The sequence below is a fragment of the Mixophyes fleayi genome, chromosome 5 (genome assembly GCF_038048845.1).
Source record: "Mixophyes fleayi isolate aMixFle1 chromosome 5, aMixFle1.hap1, whole genome shotgun sequence".
NCBI classification, from domain to species: Eukaryota; Metazoa; Chordata; class Amphibia; order Anura; family Limnodynastidae; genus Mixophyes; species Mixophyes fleayi.
The window spans coordinates 115,067,307-115,091,530 of record NC_134406.1 but is presented as its reverse complement, the minus strand read 5'-3'; the positions used below and the strand labels follow the sequence as shown (position 1 = coordinate 115,091,530).

The following is a 24,224-nucleotide window of genomic DNA, read 5'->3' as shown; positions in this document are numbered from 1 at the left end:
AATATATGTGCGATTTGGCTTCTGTGCCCCAAACCACACCCTGAACCACCCTTTTACAATGAGCCCACAATGAGATTATGCCCTTTATCATTACTTGAAGTCAGGAAGGTCAGTGAAAATTTGAAACTTTGGGTTAATGAGATTGCCCACTCTCAAATTGCAGTCAATGTAAGGAATAATGCACGTTTTGTTCTACAACACATATTAGACAGTTATCCCTTGCCGGAATTTCCAAATATTTTTGCAAATTGGCTTTATCCACCATATTGTCCAGTTTACATTTCAACATAAAAAAATAAAAAAGCAAGCATGTGACCAAAAATAAAATAAAATAGTAACAAACAGAATATGGCAGGGAAGGATTTTGGTTTAGAGAATGGTACCTGGAGTTGAAGGGGCAAGTTCTGAACCAAAAGCGTCACATGACGCAGGGGAAGCAGGATGGCCAGTGTTGTCTTTTATATTATCGAAGATAACAGAATGCGTGTTGAAAATGATGTCTGTTTGAAAACCTTAGACCATTAAAAATAAAGAAAATGTAAAAAATAAAAAGGGAAGTTATAGCATTAAAGATTTAGCTATATTTAGTACATTCACTTTTGTTTCTGAATAAGCATGCTTACCTATCAACTAAAGTCAACTGTACATTCAACAGAAATTCAAAATAATGACATATAAACAAACATGTTACATTTATTGTGTGTGTTACAGCAATGTAGCCGTAGAGGTTTTTATATTCACATTTTTACATGCCTAAATGGAGATTGGTTCTGGTCAGGTGCAAATATTTATTAATGTAAACATCCTATGTACTGGCAATAACATGCTCATTGTGTTCCACAGAAACTTTCTGTGACATCAAGAAACTGCAGCTATTACGCACATTAGCTGTGAATGATCATTTAAGATTAGGGTTACCACATAGGACAGCCAACACCAACATCTCGTTTACATAATGGCAGAGGCTTTCTAGCAGGAAGCATAAGAAGGGTACAATTTTAACGATGGGTTTCTCAAAAATGCTATCTGTGTCACTAAGTGTACTTTGCAATTAGGCTATTATTTAGGCTAAACTATTAATAATAGCGTCTTTAAAACCAAATTACAGGTATATTTTTAAGTCCTACAAAACACAAGTATAAGTCCCAAATGCAATATTTGCTACATAACATGGAAAAAAAGACATGTATTAAATACAAGCATGCAGTTGTTGCTAACAAGTTTTTAAATCCTTTAGAATTTGGTATAGTTTCTGAATAAATGTGTTCACATATTCAAAGTCATACAAATAGATAAAATAAATGCCCTAAGCTCTTTCCAGGTCTTGTGGAACTGTGTGTCCAACAAAATTGAAACGACCGTGACCCGGGACCGCTGACTTGTCAGTAGTCTTAATGAGAGAGCCTCTGCGTCCCAGGAAGCCAGCATGGACAGCCCTCTCCTGAGAGAGCTGTTTTTTTGTTGTGTCCTGTATGCTGGCTATACTAGACTGTAGTGTGATTTGTTGCAGTTTATTCTTAAATATCATTGCTGTTTGGTATTTATCAAAAAAACTTACTTATTGCTATTTCGGATATTTGCCTGGGTGATTCTGAACTTGGATACCGGGTATGTCAGTTATACAGCACGGAGCTATACACTAAGCCCAGTATCATCATAACCACTTACTGAAACCATAGGTTCACAAACTTTTTCTGACAAAGACATTTAATGGTAGATCATTTGGATCAATAAAGGAATAAAAAAGTATATCCTATTGTGTGTTATTTGATTTATTGGATTCTCTTTATCTGTTTTTATGACTTAATTGAAGATATGCACAGATTTAAAGTCAAACTTATTCAGTAATCCTGAGAACTTTAAAAAACTTTCTAGTACCACTGTACATGGGGATGCCGAGTTGAGACTCAAAATGAACCCATTATGCTAGGTGCAGAGACACAAAAATAATATATAAAAAAATAATAATTCTGAGGGCATTTTAAAGGTGATTTTTCAGCATAGGCAACCTGCTGCAAGTATCAATTTTTAGCACGCTGTAGTATGAAAGTGAAGTTAATTTTTACGATCTATTTGATTCTAGGTAACAAACACTGAGCGGGACAGCTAGAAATATATGGATTTAAAATACCTGTGCATGGAAACTGAGTCAACTTCATCTTGATCACTGCTTGCAATTACTTAACATAGTTCATATAAATTATTGCATGACATACTATGCAGGCTATAGCTGAACTCAAACATTTCCAAACTTTTAGCTGCATCTAATTAAATTATTTTGTAAGGTTGTGTAAGCAGAAAAGGTAAAATCTTACTACCTTCATAGTGCATAAGAACAAAGACTTATAATAATGTAGGACAATAATAATAATGGTATTGGAGATCTTGATGCCAAATCTGTGATTACCTGAACTAGATATTGCAACCTCTGAATCTGAAGAGTCACAAGAAGCAGGGATAGCAGCACTCTCATTTGCTAAATTCTCATCAGTCTCATCTATGATGACCATGTCCTCCAGGGGAAACGTACGGTCTTCAGCTTGGATTGTAAAAGGTAAAACACAAAAAAATAATTCCCCTTCAAATATCTCAATATATATAATGCTATGTTTACATTGCATAGAGATAAGCAACAAATCTAAATTAAGCCTCTGAGACAGTGTTGGATAATTTGTGACACTCCAGGTGTTTGTGAAACTACAAGTTCCAGCATGCTTTGCCAATATATAGCAGCTTATTGCTGGAAGTAAATGAACAATTGTTATATAAGGCATATTGTTAAAATACTGAATAAAGTCATTGTAAACTTCAATATTTACAGTAATATCGATAATAAATGTCTCATCCCACGACTGAAACAGATTGGAAGGCAGAAATATGCATTTCACACTTTTCTCCACATGCAGAAAAATAGGATTTTTGTACTTATGTAAAATCCGTTTCTCTTAGTCCATTGTGGGACACTATGGACTTTGCGGTATACAGTACGGACAGGGCGAACTAGCACTTTAAGAACTTCTGATAAGGAAGCCCTAACTCCTCCCTCTCCATACACCACTTCCTGTAACATCAGTTTATGTTTAACCAAGTCCACATCAAGCGGAGATAGAGAGAAAACAGGAAAAGAGAAAAAACAACACTCTCTTAAAGCAACATGACAAACAATAGGAGAAATCAGAGCGTTAAGGGTAGGTGCCCGGTGTCCGCCAATGGACTAAGAGAAACGGATTTTACGTAAGTATAAAAATCCTATTTCATCTATCATTCTTTGGGGGACACCGGGGATATCCCAAAGCCGTATCACGGGAGGGAACGCTCAGAAGAAACGTCAAGATGCACCTTTCTTCCAAAACTTGGATCCTTGGATGCAAACACATTAAACTTGTAAAACCGAATGAATGTGTATACAGAAGACCACATGGTTGCCCGACATAGCTGCTCACTCGAGGCTCTATGGTGTGCCACCCAGGAAGCACTCACAAACCTCCTACTACAGTGTACCCGAAGATTATCTGGAACAGGGTGCTCATCCCCACTGTGAGCTTGATGGATAACAGCCGTTATCCACTCTGCAATAGTGACCTTGGAAGCTGGCCAGCCTGTCTGTGTGCATCATAGGGAATCAAAAGATTCTCAGTCTTGCGCACTTCCCAAGTCCTATGCAAATAAATGTGCAAGGCTTGGACCACATTGAGAGAATGAATAAAATTCGTCCTCTGAAAACCTAGGCGTAGTCAGGGCAGGAATGACGACATCCTAAATTAAGTGAAATCTGGACACCACTTTAGGGAGGAATGAAGGCTTGGTCCGAAGAACTGCCCTATCCTCATGAAAAAGATGAAGAGGAGACTTGCAAGATAAAGCTGCAACCTCTGAAACTATTCTTGCTGTAGAGATGGCCAAAAGGAAGAGAGTCTTCCAGGACTGAAATTTGAATTCCATCATATCCAAGGGTTCAAAAGACAGATGCTGTAAAGCGTTCAACGCCAAATTTAAATCCCATGGTGCTATCGGAGGAACATACGGAGGTTGTTCATGAAGCACTCCCTGAGTGAAAGTTTGCACATCAGGCATCACAGCGAGTCTTCTCTGAAAGAAGACCGAAAGGGCCGAAACCTGACTATTTAGAGAACTAAGGTGCAAACCTGTGTCCAGCCCATCCTGCAAGAACATAAGCAACCTGGACAATCGAAAAAAAGAGATAGGATAACCCTTCTTTTCACATCAAGCAATATATGTCCTCCAGACTCGATGATAAACTTTGGCTGAACCCGGTTTACGAGCCCAAAGCGTGGTTTGCACCGCACGCTCGGAAAAACCATTAGCTCACAGAATCATGGCTTCAACAGCCACGCCGTTAAAGCCAGACTTTCTAAAACTAGATCACAAAAAGGGTCCTTGAGTTAATAGGTCTGGGCGTAGCGACAGACGCTATGACGGACCTCCAAGGCGACACTAGAAGGACTGGAACAGCCACTCTCTTTATTTTTGCTTTGTTTTTGTAACACCCATGAAAGCATGGCTACCGGTGAGAAAAGGTACACTAAGCGGTACTTCCAAGTAACAGACATGATGTCTAATGAGACAGCCAGAGGATCTCTAGCCCGAAAGCAGAAGAGGTGAACCTTGTGGTTCAACCGAGATGCCATCATGTTGACGTCAGGCTGACCCCACCTGTCCACCAACTGGCGAAACACCTACTGATGGAGGAATCATTCGTCCAGGGTGCAGAGTCTGCCTGCATAGGAAATCGGCTTCCCAATTTTCTACCCCTGGAATAAAGATGGCCATAATCGCTGGAACCTGACCTTCGGCACACTGAAAAATCATGTGTGTTTCTTGGCATGGCTAATGGACTCTTGGGGCTGCCCTGGTGATTGAGGTATGCCACAGCTGTGGCATTGTCCGATTGAATCTTCCCCACCCTCTCTGAAGCAAATGTTGCGCGCTTATTAGAACACGGAACACTGCCTGCAGTACCACCGGAGATTCTGCCTTCTGAAGAAGATCGTTCGAGTAAGGGATGATCGTAATCCACTTTGACCGAAGAAGTGCAACAATAACCGCCATCATCTTGCTGAAGACGCGCAGGGCTGTAGCCAAACCAAAGGGAAGAGCCCGAAATTGGTAGTGCTGTGACTGAAATGCAAATCTGAGAAGGAATTGATTGCCCTCCTAGATGAGAACATGCAGATAGCCATCCTTGATGTCTAAAGCCACCATGAACTTCCCCCCTGTTCTATGCTGTCAATCACCAACCGCAAAGACCATCTTGAATATGGGAACCCTGACTTGTATGTTCAAAGATTTCAAATTCAGAATCGGTCTGAACGAGGAGTCGGGACTTTGAAACAAGAAAAAGGTTCAATAAAATCCCAAATCCTTTAGCGATTCCTGAATTGGAATAACTACTCTGGAAGAAATAAGGGAGTGGATGGCCTCTCACAGAGCCAGGCAATTCCAGAGACATGCAGGAAGGCCTGTGGTAAATAACTGCGTGGATGGATGACCAAGGAGATCGAAGACGTAACCCAAGTCCAAAACTCCTCGTATGCAGGCATCCGTGGTAGACTGAAACCATTGATCCCGGAATAGGAGAAGACGGGCTCCCACCACATCTGAACATAGAGAGGCGGAATGCTTGTCTGCCAGCCTAGCTACTGGATGCCGAGCAGACCAAGCCTGACAGCCACGCTATAGACAACCCCTGGGGTTGACTGACCCGAAGAGTATTGAATTCGAGACCTGCCTGAAGATCGAAAGGTCTGGAATCCTTTGTTTAAGCTAATTGACAGGGAGAAATGTACTCCCCTTCACCCCCCCCATTGCTTGACTGGTAATGGTGTCAAGTTGAGGCCCAAACAAAACACCCCCAATAAAAGAAAGTGTTTCAAGGGCCTTTTTATACTCAACATCAGCCTCCCAGGACCTAAGCCAGAGAGTAAGATGAGCCAAAACCGCAGAGGCAGAAATTCTTGCCCCTATGAGTCCTGCGCCAGGACCGCTTCCCAAAAAATCCATAGTTCACTGAATTTGCTCCACCAAGGAAAGCAGTTCAGAAGATCATCTCCCTGCCAACAAACCCTGAGACAGCTATACTGACCCCTGTTCTACAGCTTTGTTGACCCATGCCGTCGCCAGGGCGGGCTGCAAAGAGGCACCTGCCGCCACAAATATAGACTTAATGACGGCCTCAACCTTACGGTCTGTACCGACAATAAGCGTGGCTGCGTTGGGAAGAGGGATGGTAATAGCCTTGGGCAAATTTGCAACTGGAGCATCCACATGTGGAAGCGCCTCCCATTTTGCCAGAACCTCAAGAGGAAAAGTTTAACACGACTGCAGCTGACGAGACACCTGGAAATTCCGATCTGGGGAAGCTTAAGGCTCAGCCAACAAATCTTCCAATTGGGAAGAAGCGGGAAAAGAAAAACATTGCTTTGTAAACTGCGCAAAAAGAGAAGGCTTCGCTGCGACAGGGACTGCCGCCTCAGGAATGTCAAACTACTTGACACACAGTCTGTATTATTTCCTCCACACTCTGACAATCAGGATGAACCTCCTCTACCACAGAAGGAGCATCCGTGTCAGAATCCACTTGTGATTTACCCTCCTCCTTGGAAGAAAAGTTAGAAACTGAATCATTTCTCTGCAAGGGTGCTGCCACCCGCTTGCGCTTACGCGAGGAGGACAGTGTAGAAGATTGGAACATCTACTCTAAGGAGTAGGAGACAGACAAATATTGCACTGAGGATGCAAGCCCCCGTACCCAGATCAGTTCATCAGAATCCGCCGCCACAGGTGCCACCGGACCTTGACTTAGCCAACCAGAATCCACCTCACTTGCCATAGAGGAAGGAGGATTTGAAGAAGGACCGGCCACAGACTGAGACGGCACCAATTGGGCAAGTTCAGACACAGTACTGGAAAGAGACCAAGCACAGACGGACTCAAGTCAGAAGCAGAAACTGCTGGTGCACACGGCATGCGATCTTGAGACTGACAGACCACGCACAAGGCATGCACGCCTGACTGTCCAGACGGTAACTTAACATTACAGGCGGCACAGGGAATACTTCAACATAGAAGTTACCCCAGCCTTAACCCGCACTGATTTTCCCCTATCTGACATGTTAACAGATGGAACAAAACACACAGATAAAACAGTTAAATAAACAGTGCAAAACACAGCATAAAAGACAAGCAGTACAGAAAGACAGCCTGCAATACAGCCAAACAGCCCCACAGTCTAAAGGACACATCCCTGGGAAACAACCACCCCCAGTCCATTACCTTACAGGACAAAAAAAGGGAGCAGCTGGAGCTGTAAAATGGCTGCCTATTCTGGTGTCTGCACACAAAAGTGTATCAGAGGAAAAACACTTCCTCCCAGGGCTCAGCACTGGATTGGAAGGCGTCCAGCAGCACAACCCCCTCCACCAATCCAGTGCCTAGAAGGGTTCATTACCTCAGGAACCCTAGTCTAACCCAGCCCCCAAGTAAAAATAGACTATTTTTATCCAGGAAAATTAACCCAATGGCTGCTCCTAGTAAGAGGCAGCCTAACTTAAGGGACCCACTGTGATTTATACTACCATCCTTCTCCCAACACTTTGCTGGGAGTGGGTACACTTTCCTTCAACCATTCCTCCTGCACACAGTGTTGGCCACAGCAGGTGCAGCCACAGAAGACGGACACAGCTTGCGGCGACTGTGCCCGGTTCCTAGGAGGGTAAATCAACATTAGCAGAGCAGGTCTGCCAGCGCAGTCACCCCCAAGGTTCCTCCGATCCCCCTCTCCAGCTGTCCGTGCTGTGCGCTGTCAGTGGTAATTGACAGCCGCCGGCTGTCACATGACAGGAGACAGAAGCCTCCGATTGTAAAAGAAGTGAAAATAAACTAAAATTATATTTATATATATATATATATATATATATATATATATATATATATATATATATATATATATATATATACACACACAGAGAGAGAGAGAGAGAGAGAGAGAGAGAGAGAAAAAGGTGATTAGACCAAACGGCGCTTAGTGAATATCACCAACAAAGTGCTTAAAGTGCTCAATAGCAAGAAAACAAGGTAAATCACATACAGTAGGCTGCTTCGCTTCCAAATGCACCAAATTGCAGATGCAAATACCCTAAGTAAAAATAAGGAGAGAAGCGCCAAACATAGTGTGATATCACATTATAAATAACACATATATTCAAGTGTGTGTATAGCCGCGTACCAAATAGTAAAAAGTCTGAGCTTATCTGTAAAATTTGCAGCTTCTCCTCATTAGAGACCAAATTCACACTAGAACTTGGAAAAGAGATAATAACATAGTGTAGTATGTCCAGCAGTAATATAAAAAGGTTTTATGACATATCTAAATGCAAGAGTAAGCAATTGCCCGTACATTAACATAGATAAAAATAGCTTATCTGAAGGTGTCTCCGATATCCCCAAAGAACTTCCTTATGTGGGACAGGATTCACAACTATCCAGAGAACACCTCCTCCACCTTAACGCGTTTCGTCTAGTAGACTTTATCAAAAGGTAATGATCACTAGTAGCATACTGCCTCCTTTTATAGTCAAAAACATAAGTTTGTAGGCGCCAAATCTTTATCCACAGTCCCGTCTGCATCACTTCCGGTGATCTTTGCGATACGTCACATCCGCCCTCACGAGGATGGGGAGAAACATCTCCATCTGACTTCCGCCCATAGTTCCACTTGCATCACTTCCGCTTATCCTATAATATGTCATAGCCGCCTTTACGCTATGCAAGTGAATCAGGTTCTCAAGAAAACAGACATCCGCCCAAAGTGCTAGCATAAAATACATCATATAGAAAAAATTCTCTTCTCCATATATATATAAATAATTGGGCTACTGTACAGTCCATTTGCCATGCACTTAAACTAGACTTATGTAGCAGGAAATGGGGTATAGAGAGGGAGGAGCTACAGCTTCCGTATCAGAAGTTCTTAAAGTGCCAGTTCGCCCTGACCCTTCTCTACACCCCAATGTCCCACAAAGGATGATAGAGAAACTGCAGAGGTGGCAAGCAGTCTGGCATTTACAAATGTAGCATGTGTTAATTAAAATTGTAATTGCATATTGGGTGATCTGCCACTATTACATAGCCCATACAGAACACTTTAGTAGTAATCTTAATGTGTACACCAATCCACATGGTATGCTGCGGTTTCATTGTAAATACTATATTTAGGGAAGCCTGGGAGAACTGCACTTCACAGTGTGATGTGAGTATTGATTTGAAGGTCTTCAGAAATTTTTCCCATTTGGTCCGAGATGAATCAAGAAAAAAGTAAAACAGATCGTATTTTAAATTTAATATAGTGTGAATGTGCGTTTTGGGGAGTCTTTTATGAAATTATAGAAGCCCCAATTCTGTTAACTACCCCAGCCCTCCACAGCTCATAGGAATAGGAAGGAGCCCCGTCACTTCCCAGCAAATGGATGGAAGCCACTGGGAATAGAAGACGGAAGATGCAGGAGGGCTCTGTTTTTTTGCAGAGTAAACCAGCCCAGGTTGTCTACACTGGGACTGGTTGAAAATGTGCGAGGGGGTGGGGAACAGGAAAACATATTACAGGAAATTTCAATATTATAATAAAAATGACCAGAGCTGGAACTCAGAAAAAAAGCACCCAGTCTACTAGTTAGAACTGTTTAAAACAATATATTTATCTGTAATCGACATATATTTTCTCATCACCTGACAAACTCGCCTTTATTCCAGAGATTTCTGCATAAAAATTTCAATTTGGGTTACTAAACTCTCTCATAATTCATGAATCAGTATCATTAATAATATGTTTGAACATCTAATTGTGGCTACAGGGCTCTGTATTTACTAATAAATAAGTAATTATTCTTTTCTTATTATATTCATGAGTGGTGTCTAAATTTATGATAGTCTCTGTATTGATTTGGATTGGCAATCCTATAGCTGTATTTTCTTCCCCTGATACATATCAGATATTAGATCTGGGGAAATTTGTGATTCCACAATCCAATAATGTATACTCCTAAATATTTTAACGCCAGACATTAAAATAGCAAAAAGACATTTATACAATGAATCATAAATAATTCTGGGAAATTAATATATATGAATTGTTATTAATCTAAATGTGTTTTCATTTTCATTTGCAACTAATTAGTGCTAGTTGTAACAATATAGCATTCAGTAATTATAACAATATCATTAACACAAAATAATCTTACACATTCACAACGAGTTCCATTTATTGTGTGACATGAGATTCTCTGAAATAATATGGTATATTCCGTCACGTCAGATCTGCTGTACGGTATCATATGGGGTTTAAAATCCCCTAGATAATTGACTGTGGGATTGTTACTACTATATAAAGAAACATTAGCGAAGGAACAAAAGAGGCACTCCAGTCCCCAAGAAAATAATTCATTACAATATAAAATGCTAAATTTTATTGAAAACTTATTTCCAATATGAACGAAGGAAAAGGCGAAAAAAAGAATTTAAAATGATATGTATGTATGTGTTGTGTGTTAAAATCCATAACAAGGAACCCTACAGTGGCGTCATCATCCTTTCCTAGAGCAGAACTAAAACATATTAATCCCTAATAATATGTAAGGGTATATATTGGATTTCAACTAATAGTTGATCCTTGGTAAATATCATGTCAAAACAAAAACATTGAGTTCATTATTAGCTCATAATTAACTATAGACAAAGTCCCAAATACAATGTTTGCAAGTTGGATTGCATATAATAGTGGAATAAGAATCTCAGAAGTATTATTGGGCATATACATAAGTGCCAGTCTTAGCTCCAAGATAGATTATTCAATATATAGCTAAGCATTGTCAAGTCCGTACCAACGGTAACTTTTGTGCTCTGATTAGATGTTAAGATTAGATAATGCTTATATCTCGCTAAATGCAATTCACATATATATATATAGCCTAATTATACTCAGATATTTCCCAAATAGGTCATAGATAAAGTGTAATATAAGATGCTTCAGAGTACAATATCAGGGGGTAAATGTATCAAGCTGAGAGTTTTCAGGCGGGTTTGAAAAACCAATCAGATTCTAGCTGTCATTTATTAAGTACATTCTACAAAATGAAAGCTAGCATCTGATTGGTTGCTATAGGCAACATCTCCACTTTTCAAAACCGCTGGAAGACTCTCAGGTTGATACATTTACCCCTGATTATTCCATATTATAACTGCATGTTAGTACAATGCTGCACTTATTGAGTTAATCTTACTTTCGGAGTTTGGGTGATGCACAGTATCAGATCACCCTAGACTGACAAACATCATCTATGATTATGTTCATTTGACTGATATATTTCTAATCCCACCTATGCGCCTCAAATTTTAAATGTCAAATTCAAGGGTATAGAATTGTCCCTTAAGTATGCCTTGACCGCATATACATAATATATTACGTTTAATATGGGTCTCTGATTATTCCATATTATGGTTACATGTGAGTTCAGTGCTACACCTATTAGGTTAATACTACTTCCAAAGCTCAGGTGAGGCGTAGCATCAGGTTTTACCCCCGACTCACAAACATCCGTAATAATGCCCACTCTGCTGGCATATTTCTTATCCCACCTATGCGCCTCAGGCTTAGAATATCAAATTCAAAGGTACAAAAACATCCCCAAATAGTAACTTGAGCGCATACACTTAATCTATTGAATAGGTATGGGACTACTGTCTCCTGCGTTGTGTGCCGGTATCAGATGCCACTGTCGGGTTCCATGATGTCAAAAATGGGCTGCTTTTCTATATCTCACATCCAATCATCAGTGATTTCTTTTGATTGACATTTCTAATGATAAATAGCACAATATGAGTCCCCTGGCTATGTTCAATTAAGTTGAAAGAGCACACCCTCTTTAATGTATTTTCTACAACCACTAGTGAATAATTTTACTAAAGAGGTTAGTCCACATTCCTTCTGCGATAATCTCTACTGAAAGAAATTTCATTATTATGCATTGGAAAACACATCTGACAGAATGTAAAAGTAGCAACATGCAGAAGAACAATTAAATAACCCTGCAGCAGAAAATAATTTCATATAAGCTAAAAAATTGGGGGTATGTATCAAAAACAATACATAATATGTAAAATATTATAAAATTATTATTTTAAGGTCTATTTTTGTTTTTTATAAGCAAGTACTCACTGTGAATAAAATTAACTGTTCGAGAACAGATGACATTACCTTCTTCAGCATTGGCATTTACAGAATTAACCTGGATTGGAAAAATAACAATAGCAAAAATTCATATATTGTAACGATCATAAAACTACAGTAAATAAGATAACTCTCCATCGTACATATTTTATTTAATGAATCAATCTTGGACCTGTATTTAGTTTGTAAATTCAAGCATTTGCCACCAAATCTCAGGTCTCATGGGGCACTGTCTGCATCCATGTATTTATATACAATTATAGCTAAAATCAATTGCCACTCCAATTCACAGTTACAGAAAACATTTATTTTCATAATATAGGCACCTTTCCAAGTTTTATGATGACATCATCATCTATCTGGGATCCTGACGGGGAAGTTAACCAAAAGTATCTATGTATGCTTGATTATATAACATTTCAACACATTTTCCTAAACATTTTACCAAAAAAACCTTAATGGGCCCATTCTACCCTGCAGGGAAATCCCTGTAACATTACATGGAGTTCCTTTTAAAAATGTGGAAGTGGATAACACTTTGGCTTTTAACATAAGGCGGTCACTTTGAATGTCATGCATGGTGAAGCCAGAAACCAATAAGTAAAGTTTCTTGTGCCACCTCTAGACCCCCCAACTGTTATTGACAATGGTTGTCTGATACACACGGTTACAACACCATGCTATGTGCCACTTATATTCAGCACTAAGGAGCCCATAAGGGATTTAATACAATCAATACATTGATTGGAACATTCCATGGTGAGCGTTGGCCCATAGAGCTTGTTTATTCAAGCAAAAGGATTATATTTTAAATATACCTGTCGTGAACATAGAGAGCTTGCAGTTATTTATAAGGGATAATTCATAACTGCAGTGTAAATAGGTTGTATCAAATGAATCCATTTATAAGTTAGTGTAACAGTTAAAGACGCAGGGCTAGATTTACTAAGCTGCGGGTTTGAAAAAGTGGGGATGTTGCCTATAGCAACCAATCAGATTCTAGCTGTCATTTTGTATAAAACACTAAATAAATGAAAGCTAGAATCTGATTGGTTGCTATAGGCAACATCCCCACTTTTTTAAACCCGCAGCTTAGTAAATCTAGTCCGCAGAGTCTGATGTAATTGTGTTTGATGGCTTTGCACACACCAGTGTGAACAGATAGAAGTGTCACCTGAGGGCAGTTCAAAGGACTCCCGGGTGAGATCTAGACTATTTGTAACACTTGAATAGACTTTTAGGTACCGCTCAGCATGTGGTCTGGCTCAATGAGGCCATGTGCTAACATAGCCTATATGTAATACTGTATAGACAAAAAGAATTTAGTTTTAAAATATGCCACTTAAAATCAATAAAAAGTAGTGATCAACCACATATTCCTCAATAGCATGATGAAGGGCAGCTTATATGTTAAATTAATAATTCTGACCCCCAGAGAAATGAAGAAAAGGAGTGTAAGCTCTGCGAATGCACTGTACTTAGGCATGTTTGATATGAAAAGATGGACAAAGTCATAGGGTATTTATTAATGGTAAAATTGGATCGATGTAACGCTGTCCAGGAAAAATATATCACATAGTAGAATTGGTTAGGAAATCAGGCAACATGTAAATTTGGTTTGAAAAAGTGTCCCAGGACACAACCCCCGATTAGCATCTGTGAAGACCGTCCTATTTCATGTTGCTTAAAAACCTGTGTGTGGAAAGGAGAATTTTTCAGCTTCTTGGGGAATCAATGTAATTGAAGGACTGTCCATCTTTCCTGCCTGCCCCAGGTATACAGATTATTATTTGTAAGTAATGCTCTGTACTTTCATCCCATTTGTTTTATAACTGTTTGCAATTTTTTATTTGTATGTCAAATCTTTATTCATTATTTTTGTTATCGGTATGCCCTGTACCTTTTGTATATTAAATCTAAAATTTAATAAGTTGCGTCCCTAATACTCTAAAGAATCCATAGCCTTATTAGAAGAGATCGCTCGACCAGGTTAACCATTGGAATGCCAGTGTGTGATTTGTTGATACATTTGATTAACAAGCTGTGTGTGCTTGTATGTACATTTGTGTAACAGTCTGGAGGTGTGAAGAGTTAACCCTGTGTGTGCTGGTGTGAGTCTTGCTAGTTTGTGAAACTAGAAGCCTGTGTGCCAGTGTGGGACAGTATATTGCCCGTACCCAATAGGTGGTGGCTGTACCTTGAAGTGTCTGGGGGTGTGAGAGTGCTGTGTTTGGGGGCGATTCCGTAGGTCTAGAACCTGTGTGATAGGTGAGAAAGACTGCGGGCTGAAATCGTGTGTGACCTCATACAGCAAACACCCCAAAGTCACGGCAGCTGGGAGCGTGTTCGTGACAATACCCTTGAAAGTGGCATAGATTTTAAACATTTACTGGACACCTTTTGCACTTTCAGGTTCCCTAATTGTGTAGACATTGTAAAGGTGCAATTCTACTAATGTAATATACAAAATAAAATACTCCATAGTCAGATATGGAATAAAAATAGTCCAAATGAACCTTCTCTCATTATAACTTTAAGACTAAATTGAGGTGCAATGAAGCAGTATTTGAGGAGAAAAATGGCAAAAAATAAATAAAAGTGTTGTAGGTAACCTGGACTTTGAAGTGAAGTTTTTAATCTCCAGTAATATGTAATATTGTAATAACCAGTAATATGCACATATTGTCCAGTTCATAAATTAAAGCCAGGGTGTATGAAATGAAATAGAGACTGAGGAAATAAGTTTGATAACACCTTAACCAGCCTGTTCCTCGCTTCTCACAAAATGTGGATTAGATCATGTTCTTTTAAAAGCCCTTACTTTTGTTACCCAGCTCAACAGAGTACAACTGCAGTGTCTAATTACATGTGGATAAGGGGACATTGTAGCTCATTGTAAATATGTGTATTGTTTATTGCATCTTGTTGATATTGCATGAAAGATGTTATTCATTGTCCTTAAAGTGAAGCCAGGTGGGATATGGTTAGGGATCAGGTTGCAAGATACTGGTAAAGGGGAAGGCTAATTAGTATCCATTATTCTCACAAGACTACTCCAGACATTTGGTCTACAATCTAGCAGGGGAGTTTCTGTGGAAGTACAGCTCATCTCAACTCCCCTCTCCCACCCTCTAGTCCAGGACTCACCAATTTATAATAAGGAGAGACCCACGGGTTTGCCCAGGGAGGGGAAAACAGTGTGGAAATTTGATTCTAGATATAAGGAGCCACTTCAGGGGGAAAGGTGATGTTCATTCGGTGGATTTGACCCTGGAAGGTGCTGGTTTTAGAGTTGCAGTTCTCTAACAGAGACTACATATGCAGCTGAGAGAGATCCATGGGCTTTGGAATTCTACACTACAGGACAGCCATGTGACTGTAACTCCTTAAGCTAGTGAAGCACCGGCATCGAGAAACATGTTCCTTATGGGTAACTGTCACTGCTAGTATATCCCATTGCTGGTGTACCTGGGCTGGTACCACTGACCTCTTACTATGGATCAGGGTTGCTGGGGGTTGATTCCCCATGGTCTATCACACTGGCCAGAGCTGCTGGGTAGCAGGCAGTGCGGTGGTACTGGAAAGCTGGGTGCAAACCTCAGAACAGCCAGGGACGGATTAGAGTTGGGTCTAATCTGTAGGTCACAGGAATTTCAGCAAGTAAATGTTGTCAAGCAGATCTTTGAAGCAAGTGATGAATATTTGCTCAAGTAGTCCTAAGAAGTACAGTTCTTTTGCCAGTCTGTGGTAATATTGATCTTTCCAGAAGTATAATGGTACAAGAATGATACATTACATTCTCAAACAGCTCACTTTTTATACAGTTCTGACATAACTCCTGGCAGGGGGTAAGCCAGACCCCTGATATGAGATGGCTTTGCAACGTCTGAGCTAATTTTAGTATCAGGATACGATATATGTTTCTCAAAACATGGATTTACATGCAATGCAAAGCTAACAATATTTACACTTACTTGTGATATCCTAAAACTTGCTTTGATTTCCTGCATCCTGTTTTAGACACAGAGGAAATCTAACAGCAAGTCTAATTAAACCTTCCTGTGCCTTCAGGGGTGTTGGACACTAACACATCAAAAGGTCCAATTAACATGAAATTAACATGCGTCATTTCTTCAGAGAGTTGACGAACACACATTTCCTCCACTCTATTACCAACTTGAGAATTCCCAAAGAAAGGTTACAAAACCCAAACAACTCATTTCCCTACAAAACACATCCCAATGAAACACGATAAGTGCTTTTGCAATTATACATGGGAGACTGAACCTCTGTTTGAAAAACATTGCTAGAATAAATTATTCCTACATGATCCAGCCACAATCCTCGCCCCTCCTTGTCCATGCGGGCAAAAATTGTGCCATGTTCCCATGATTTGGTTGCTGGTACTGCAGTCTTTTAGAGTTACTGGAGGTGACCTGGAGTATCCGACTCTTCCTGCCAAGACAGACCCTCAACACATCTGTGAGCCTTTCCTTGCTTGTGAATTATGCCAGTCATAAATTTGAACTGCAAGTCTCCAGCGCAAAAGTCTGCCATTTTCCCATGAGGTGAGTAGTAGCCACTTTAAAAAATTATGATCAGTCACCACAGTAAAATGCCGTCCATACAAATAAGGTTGAAGTTTTTTCACTGCCCAAACAATGGCCATACATTTCTTCTCAATTGTGACATACCCCACCTTCAAATATGCTACAGGGGGCTCCTGCACATCTGGCCCAACCTGGCTAAGTACTGCTCCCAGTACATACTGTGAGGCATTAATTTGCACAATAAAGTCCTTGTCATAATTGGGCGCCAAAAGAACTGGAGCAAGAACCAAGGCTTCCTTTAACGACTGAAATGCCAGCTGACAAGCGGGTGTCCACTCAACTACTTTGGAGAGTTTCATCTTAGCAAGATCTGTCAAGGGCTTTGTTACAGTTTTAAAGTGGGACAAAACGTCTGTAGTACCCTCAGGTCTCTAAGAAAGCCAGTACTTGTTTTTGGGTCTTGGGCTGAAGCCAGCCTCGGATTCCCTCTTAGCTGGTTCTGACTTAACCCTACCTCCCCCCACAAAATGACCCAGGTACTGCACCTCTGACATCCTCATTTCACACTTGTCAGCTCTGATGGTCAGACCTGCCCAGTGAATGTTCTCCAACACTTGCCCTACATGTTTCAGATGGTCATTCCAGGATTTACTGAAAATGGCAATGTCATCCAAGTAAGCCTGAGCAAAGCCTTTACACTCTTCCAGCAGGTAATCAGCCAAACACTGGAAGGTGGCTGGTGTATTCTTCATCACAAATGGCATGGATTTAAACTCAAGCAGGCCAAATAGGGTGATGAATGCCGACCGTTCCTGAGCCTCGGGGGTCAGCGGTATCTGCCAACACCCCTTAGTCAAGCCAAAGATGGAAATATACTTTGCTCCAGCTAACTTGTCTAACACAGGTCAATTCAGGGCAGGAAATAGGCATCAGACACGGTCACCTCCTTCAACCGGTGGTAGCCTACGCAAAACCACGTGGACTTGTTTTTCTTGGGAACCACTAAAACAGAGGACGCCCATGGACTACGCGATGGCTGGATCACCCCTAGCTCAAGCATCTCCTGTACCTTCTTGTAGCTATTTTCCTTGGCCTTTGGTGAGACTCGATAAGCGGGTTGCCTAAATTGCCTATGCTTACAATTGTCCACATGTTGCATCACCAAAGAAGGCCGACCAGGCTTCCTACTGAACTGAGTCGCAAAGGGCCACAGCACTGCCTCAAGCTGCTCCCTCTTGCGGGCACTCAACTGCTCATCCCAGCCTACTTCCTCTATACCACCTTCAGCTCTGGCATCCTCGAGAAGGTCAGGAAGTGGGTCACTTTCTGGTTCCTCAGCCAGTAAGCAGCAAACCGCTGCTACCGACTCCACATGCTTGTGTTATGCCTTAAACATATTCACGTGTTACGTCTGCTGCCGCCTACTGTCGCTATCAAATGACACCACGTAAGTGATGTCACTTAGGCATTTTGAGACCGTGCACGGTCTAGCCCAGGCAGCTTGGAGCTTGTGCGCGTGGGCATCAGAACAAGGACCTTCTACCCTACCACAAACACTCTGGCACAAGGACCATGATCATACCAAATCCTCTGTTTTGCCCGAGCGTCCGCTAATTTAGCCCTAAAGAACCCCATGAGATCTTCTAACTGATCTCTGAGAATCAACACATACTCCACCACAGAGACATCCTGGGTGGGTAGCGCCCTTCCAAAGACTCCCGGAACAGGTCAAGAGGTCCGCCCACAGACTCTGCGGCCATATAGTAGCTCAAAGTGGGAGAAACAGGTAGACTCCTGCGGCACCCCTCAATAAGCAAACAGGTGTGGCAGGTAGTGTTCCCAGGCCCCCCCTTCCTTCTGAAGTTACAAATGCCCGTAGCATGTGCATCAGACTGCCATTGAACCGCTCGCAGTCTATTAGTCTATGGATGTTAGGGGACAGTACGGAGTTGCTGCACTGCGCACTTTGCACAGAGACACTGGACCAGTTCATTCATGAACTGTGTCCCTTGATCAGTTAGTATCTCATTAGGGAGCCCTATTCTGATAAATACTCCTAGCAGCGCATATGCTACCTTTTCCGCAGTGATGGAGGATAGAGCTACAGCCTCTGGATATCAGGTAGCGTAGTTCACCACAGTGAGAATGTATCTCTTAACTGATCTACTGGGCACAGGCAGGGAACTTATGTCCACAGCCACTCGCTGAAAAGGTTCCCCAACTATTGGCAAGGACCTGAGGGAAGCACGAGCACTGGCACGCCCAAGACGGTGACACACATCACAGTACTTACAGTAGGCCTGGATGTCATCCGACATGCCTGGCCACAAAAAGTTCTGTGTCAGGCGCTTCAGTGCTCCGTCTCTTCCCTGGTGTCCCGCCATAGGGATTTCATGGGCAACTGACATCAGTTGCATGCGAAAGCCCCGTGGTACCGCTAGTTGAACTTGTTCCTGGACTTTTCTATCCCCATCTACCTTCCTAGCTACACAGTACAACAACCCTTTATGCCAGGTCACACTCCCCATCAGAGAGCTGAGCTGTCCTCGATCTACTGGGCACAGGTAGGGGATGTACTATGTCCACAGTCACTGACTGAAAGGCTTCCCCAACTATTAGCAAAGACCTGAGTGGAGCACGAGCACTGGGGCGCTCGAGCAGCTGACACACATTACAAGACTTACAGTAGGCCTGGACGTCATTTGACATTTCCGTCCAGAAAACGTTCTGTGTTAGGCGCTTCAGTGTTCAGTCTCGTCCCTGGTGTCCCGCCACAGGAATTTTGTGGGCAACCAACAGCAGTTGCGTGCTAAAGCCCCGTGATACCACCAGTTGAAGTTGTTCCTGGACTTGTCTATCCCCATCTACCTTCCTAGCTACATGGTACAACAACCCTTTACGGTCATACTCCCCATCAGAGAGCTGAGCTGCCCTAAATTTTTCCCTGCAACCCTCACTATCGTCTAAGTCAGGTTACGGTGCAGGGGCGTCTATGTTGGGGTTACTAGGGTCAGTCAAAGGGGGGTCACTATGGTCAGCTATACTCACCGGTGGAGCTGGCATACTACTAGCGACAGGAGTATCACCGGGCACCCCCACTAGATCAGATTGGCAAGTGACAATATCCTCTGCATTGCAAGGGGACGTAGTCTTTCCAGAGGCCAAGGGCTGGCTGTTTCCTGAAGAAATAGCAGCTGTGGTCTTTTCCTCTGGGCTGGGTTGTGCAGGTGTAGATCCTGAAGACTAGTCGGGCAGCTTGGCTCCGGGTAATAAAGTTAAGATATGTGGTCACAATTCCACCTCCCAACAACGTTGCCCAAGATCACATCAGTTGGGTGACCATCCACAACTGCAACATCTCGTAACTGGCCATCTCCCCAGTCCTGATACACCCTTGTTACTGGCACTTCCTTCTCCAGTCCATCTGCCATGGTAACTTTAGCAGTGCAACCCTGCAATACTGCATCAGGATCAATGAGATGGGGGCTCACTACAGTTATGGTTGCCCCTGAGTCTTTCAGTTCTTCTCCCTTCAGGGGTCCCACTTGGACTGGCTGCATGTTCCTCCACATGTTTGTGGAGGTCTTTTGGACACACAGGTGACTCTCTCCGCTGAGTCACCTTCAGAAACGACACTCTCCGTTGGGCTGGCAGGGGAAACCTTCGCCAGTTAAGCAAATCAGCCAGGCCCCAGGACTCGGATTATGGGCACGAGTCTGAGGTGCTGGGGATGTGGGACAGTCCATCCGCAGTTGATCGGTTCTCCCACAGTTGATGCACTTCCAATGCAGCCTGGGTTTGATGGTCTCTGATTACTCTCAGGGACAGGGTGGGGTGTGGCTGGAAAATGTTACCCGAAGGGTTATGTATTTGCTTTTGGGAGTGAGTAGAAGAAGGGTGTCTCCCGGATTGTATAGTTATTTGGGGTTGGCTGTTAACAGAGAGCTTCTGCCAGTGTGGCCTCACTGCCACATAATGAACCTCCAACTAAGCCGTTTTTCCAGAGTTGCTGGGCTACGGTCCATTACCCACTCCTTCACCTCTGGTGAAACTGCTCTCTGCAAATTAAGTCCACTAATTCTTCCCAGGACTAGGAGTCAGATCCAGTAATCCATCTTATTGCCAACTGCCGCAACTGGTTGGCAAATTCCAGAGTACGCACAGTCCTCTGGGGCCACTCCGCGATAAGCTTCCACTGCACAACCGTGTAGCGTGGGAACCAGATTCTTTACCCACTCCTGTTTGGACAAGTCATGGAGGCTACAAGACATTTCAAGCATCTGCAAATGTCCATCAATATCTCCAACAGTGTCATCAAATTTAGTAAAGTGGAGAGAGTCCAATCTGACCACAGCAGATGACTGTTCACGGGCCGCTGCAGGAGGCGGTGCTGACCGATTGCCCCACAACTTGATGATAAGCAACCGCTCCGCCTCAGTTGCTTGTCTCCCAGGGACCCCAGCTGATGCATCAGTACACGTGCTGTGTTCTGGGATGCTACTGCAGGTGCCGCTAGGTTTGGCGTTACCGTCTCCTCCTGGTCACTGTCAGCTCCCTCATCTGCTGACCTGTACTGCTCATCACAGGCCTTCAGCGCCTGTCTCATTTCGCTACTTTTTTCTCTATAAGGAGTGTCTATATTCTTTGCTTGGCACAGTATCTCGAGGTCCGCTTTGGACATTTTACTGTACTTGGACATCTGTGCTTTCTCCTGGCTGCAGTTATTCCTTTCCTGAATAACTCGGCTCTCCGGACTGGTACATGAAAAAGTCGCCTGGGGTTATCCTGTTGCTTGCCAGCAGAAATCTGTGACAGGATAGACCACCTATGCCACCCTGTCTGTTGTTGCTGGGAACCGGCTGGGCTTACCCTTCCCTTTCTTTATTCCAAATGCGCCCTCTAACAGCAGTAGGAGGGAAATAAGCTGCTGCCACCACTGGACTCCTTACCGCCATCCAGAACCGGATTCTGGGTAACTGTTGCTGCTATTGTACCACGTTGCTGGTGTACCTGGGCTGGTACCTATCACACTAGTCAGAGCTGCTGGGTAGCAGGCAAAGCGGTGGTACCGGAAAGCTGGGTCCAAACCTCAGAATAGCCAGGGACGGATTAGAGTTGGGTGTAATATGTAGGTCACAGGAATTTCAGCATGGAAAGGTTTTCAAGCAGGTCTTTGAAGAAAGTGATGTTTATTTACTCAAGAAGTCCTAAGAAGAGCAGTTCATACGCCAGTCTGTAGTACTAGTGATCTTTCCAGAAGTATGATGGTACAAGAATGATACATTACATTCTCAAACAGCTCACTTTTTATACAGTTCTGACATAACTCCTGGCAGGGGGTAAGCCAGCCCCCTGATCCGAGATGGTTCTGCAACGTCTCAGCTATTTTTAGTATGAGGATACGATATAGGTTTCCCAAACATGGATTTACATGCAATGCAAAGCTAAAATTTACACTTATTTGTGATATCCTAAAACTTGCTGTGATTTCCTGCATCCTGTTTTAGACACAGAGGAAATCTAACAGCAAGTCTAATTAAACCTTCCTGTGCCTTCAGGGGTGTTGGACACTAACACATCAAAATGTCTAATTAACATGAGATTAACATGGGTTCTTTCTTCAGACAGTTGCAGAATACACATTTCCTCCACTCTATTGCTAACTTGAGAATTTCCAAAGAAAAGTTACAAACTCCAAACAAGTCATTTTCCTACATAACACATCCCAATTTAACACGATAAGTGCTTTTACATTGGTTCCAGCACCTCTGTTTGAAAAACATTTCTAGAATAAACTATTTCTACATGATCCAGCCACACTTGCCAAGGAAAAATCCAGTAACAACAATAATCAGTAGTATCCGGGGCTGCTCAGTCTGTTAATCAGGGGGAGGTCCATTCAAGTGGGTTATACTCAGCTGCCCAAGCTACTATCTTGGGAGAGGTTGGAGAAGAACTGCCTGGTGAGGATGTTGTACCTCGGACTACTCAGAAAGGATTAGGAGAACTCGTCCCATTTGTTGACCTAGATGGAAAAGAGCTACCATGTAAGTACCAGTACCATGTAGTAGCATCTTCAGATAATTTGCCAGCGTTATTGGCACCTGAGACTGTGTCTGAGTTAGAACAGAATTGCTGAATAGGTCAGTTATCCACCCCTGTTGTGTCTGAAAATGTGTTATCCAATGAAGTAATGCAGGATACTGCAAGTGTGCTCTCCGATGCAAATGTTGTACAGCTGTTCCCAATTGGGACAAAAGAGAAAAATAAATTTGCTCAAAATATGATGTCAGCATAAATTATGATCACAGACTGTATGACAGAATTAATGGGGGAGGATAAAGGGATCGTCATGTTAGGGGCCAATACCACGGGGCCATGGGAAAACTATTCCTACACCTTTCACTATGCAGAATTGTTAGATGAGAAACTGGTGAGAGAGTACCAAAAACCACCTACCCAGTATATTACACTGGAGGAGGCTGACCTCAATCAGGTGGATGATAGGAAACACCCCCTGCAACCCCTTCTCTCCTCCTTAGGGGAAGGTCACAGCGAAACTCTCAGTGACCACCCTGAGCTGTTACAGCTGGCCATATGCGGGCTTGGAGGATGAGGACTTGGCAAGTGAATTCCAACCACCAGCTGCCCAGCATGTTCAACCAGGGGAGGTCCCAAGTGAAGTTAGACTGGCAGGGAAAAGAACAGAGGAGGCCCATCATGTTGTCGCACCCGAGCCGGATGATGTGTTACATTAGCGGGAAGTGAGTCTGAGTGATCCTGTAACCTTCCTGCAGCCCTCTGTAAACCTAGGTACCGCAACTGAGATTCCAACAGAGTTGTAGCCAAGATTTGGCACTGGTTTCCCCAGTCTAGTTAACCCTCCCTCTGTGGAGGAAATGCTACCTCCTGGTGTGCCAGAGGTGAAGGAGGTGAGCATAGGCAGTGAGAAGCCCCTATGTACCCCAACTCTTATACCAGATTATTTTGGATGTGTCACAACTATATTTGCGTACCTGCTATTGTTGGCTCCTGGTATTCACCAGGGACCCCCGCAAGGAAGTATGGACTCCGCTGCAGGAACACGCAGGTCGCGGTCCTTCCACGAGTCAATAGCGAAATACAAGGAGAGGTTGTCAGACAGGCCGGATCGGTAACATTCTGGTAATAGGAAGTACACAAGGATATCTGGAGGGCTGGTGAGACAAGCCGGGTCGGTAACGTTCAGGTAACGCAGTACTAAGGGGAGATCCAAAAGGGGTGTTTAAAAGGTCCGAGTCAGAAGGGTCACAGGCAAACGAGGAAAGGCAGGAACAATGCTGGAACTGGAAACACAGGAAAACGCTGGAGGCAGGAAGACCTGAAACTCTGGCACAGGTGTGTGCACAGGAAGTGCCTTTTAAAATTTGGGGAGCCAATAGGAGTGTAGTGGG

General features: G+C 42.7%; 1 protein-coding gene across 3 annotated transcripts in view; it reads right to left on the bottom strand.

Moving 5' to 3' along the window:
- Positions 1 to 24,224, bottom strand: part of LOC142158610 (uncharacterized) — a 133,191-nt gene that overhangs the window by 75,898 nt on the left and 33,069 nt on the right. For all 3 annotated transcript variants that reach the window (XM_075212726.1, XM_075212729.1, XM_075212727.1), the window contains 3 exons: positions 12,230 to 12,299; positions 2,408 to 2,539; positions 384 to 512 (listed from right to left, as the gene is read on the bottom strand). In XM_075212726.1, the coding sequence (XP_075068827.1) occupies positions 384 to 512; positions 2,408 to 2,539; positions 12,230 to 12,299 (331 nt within the window). The remainder of the gene's footprint in view (positions 1 to 383; positions 513 to 2,407; positions 2,540 to 12,229; positions 12,300 to 24,224) is intronic.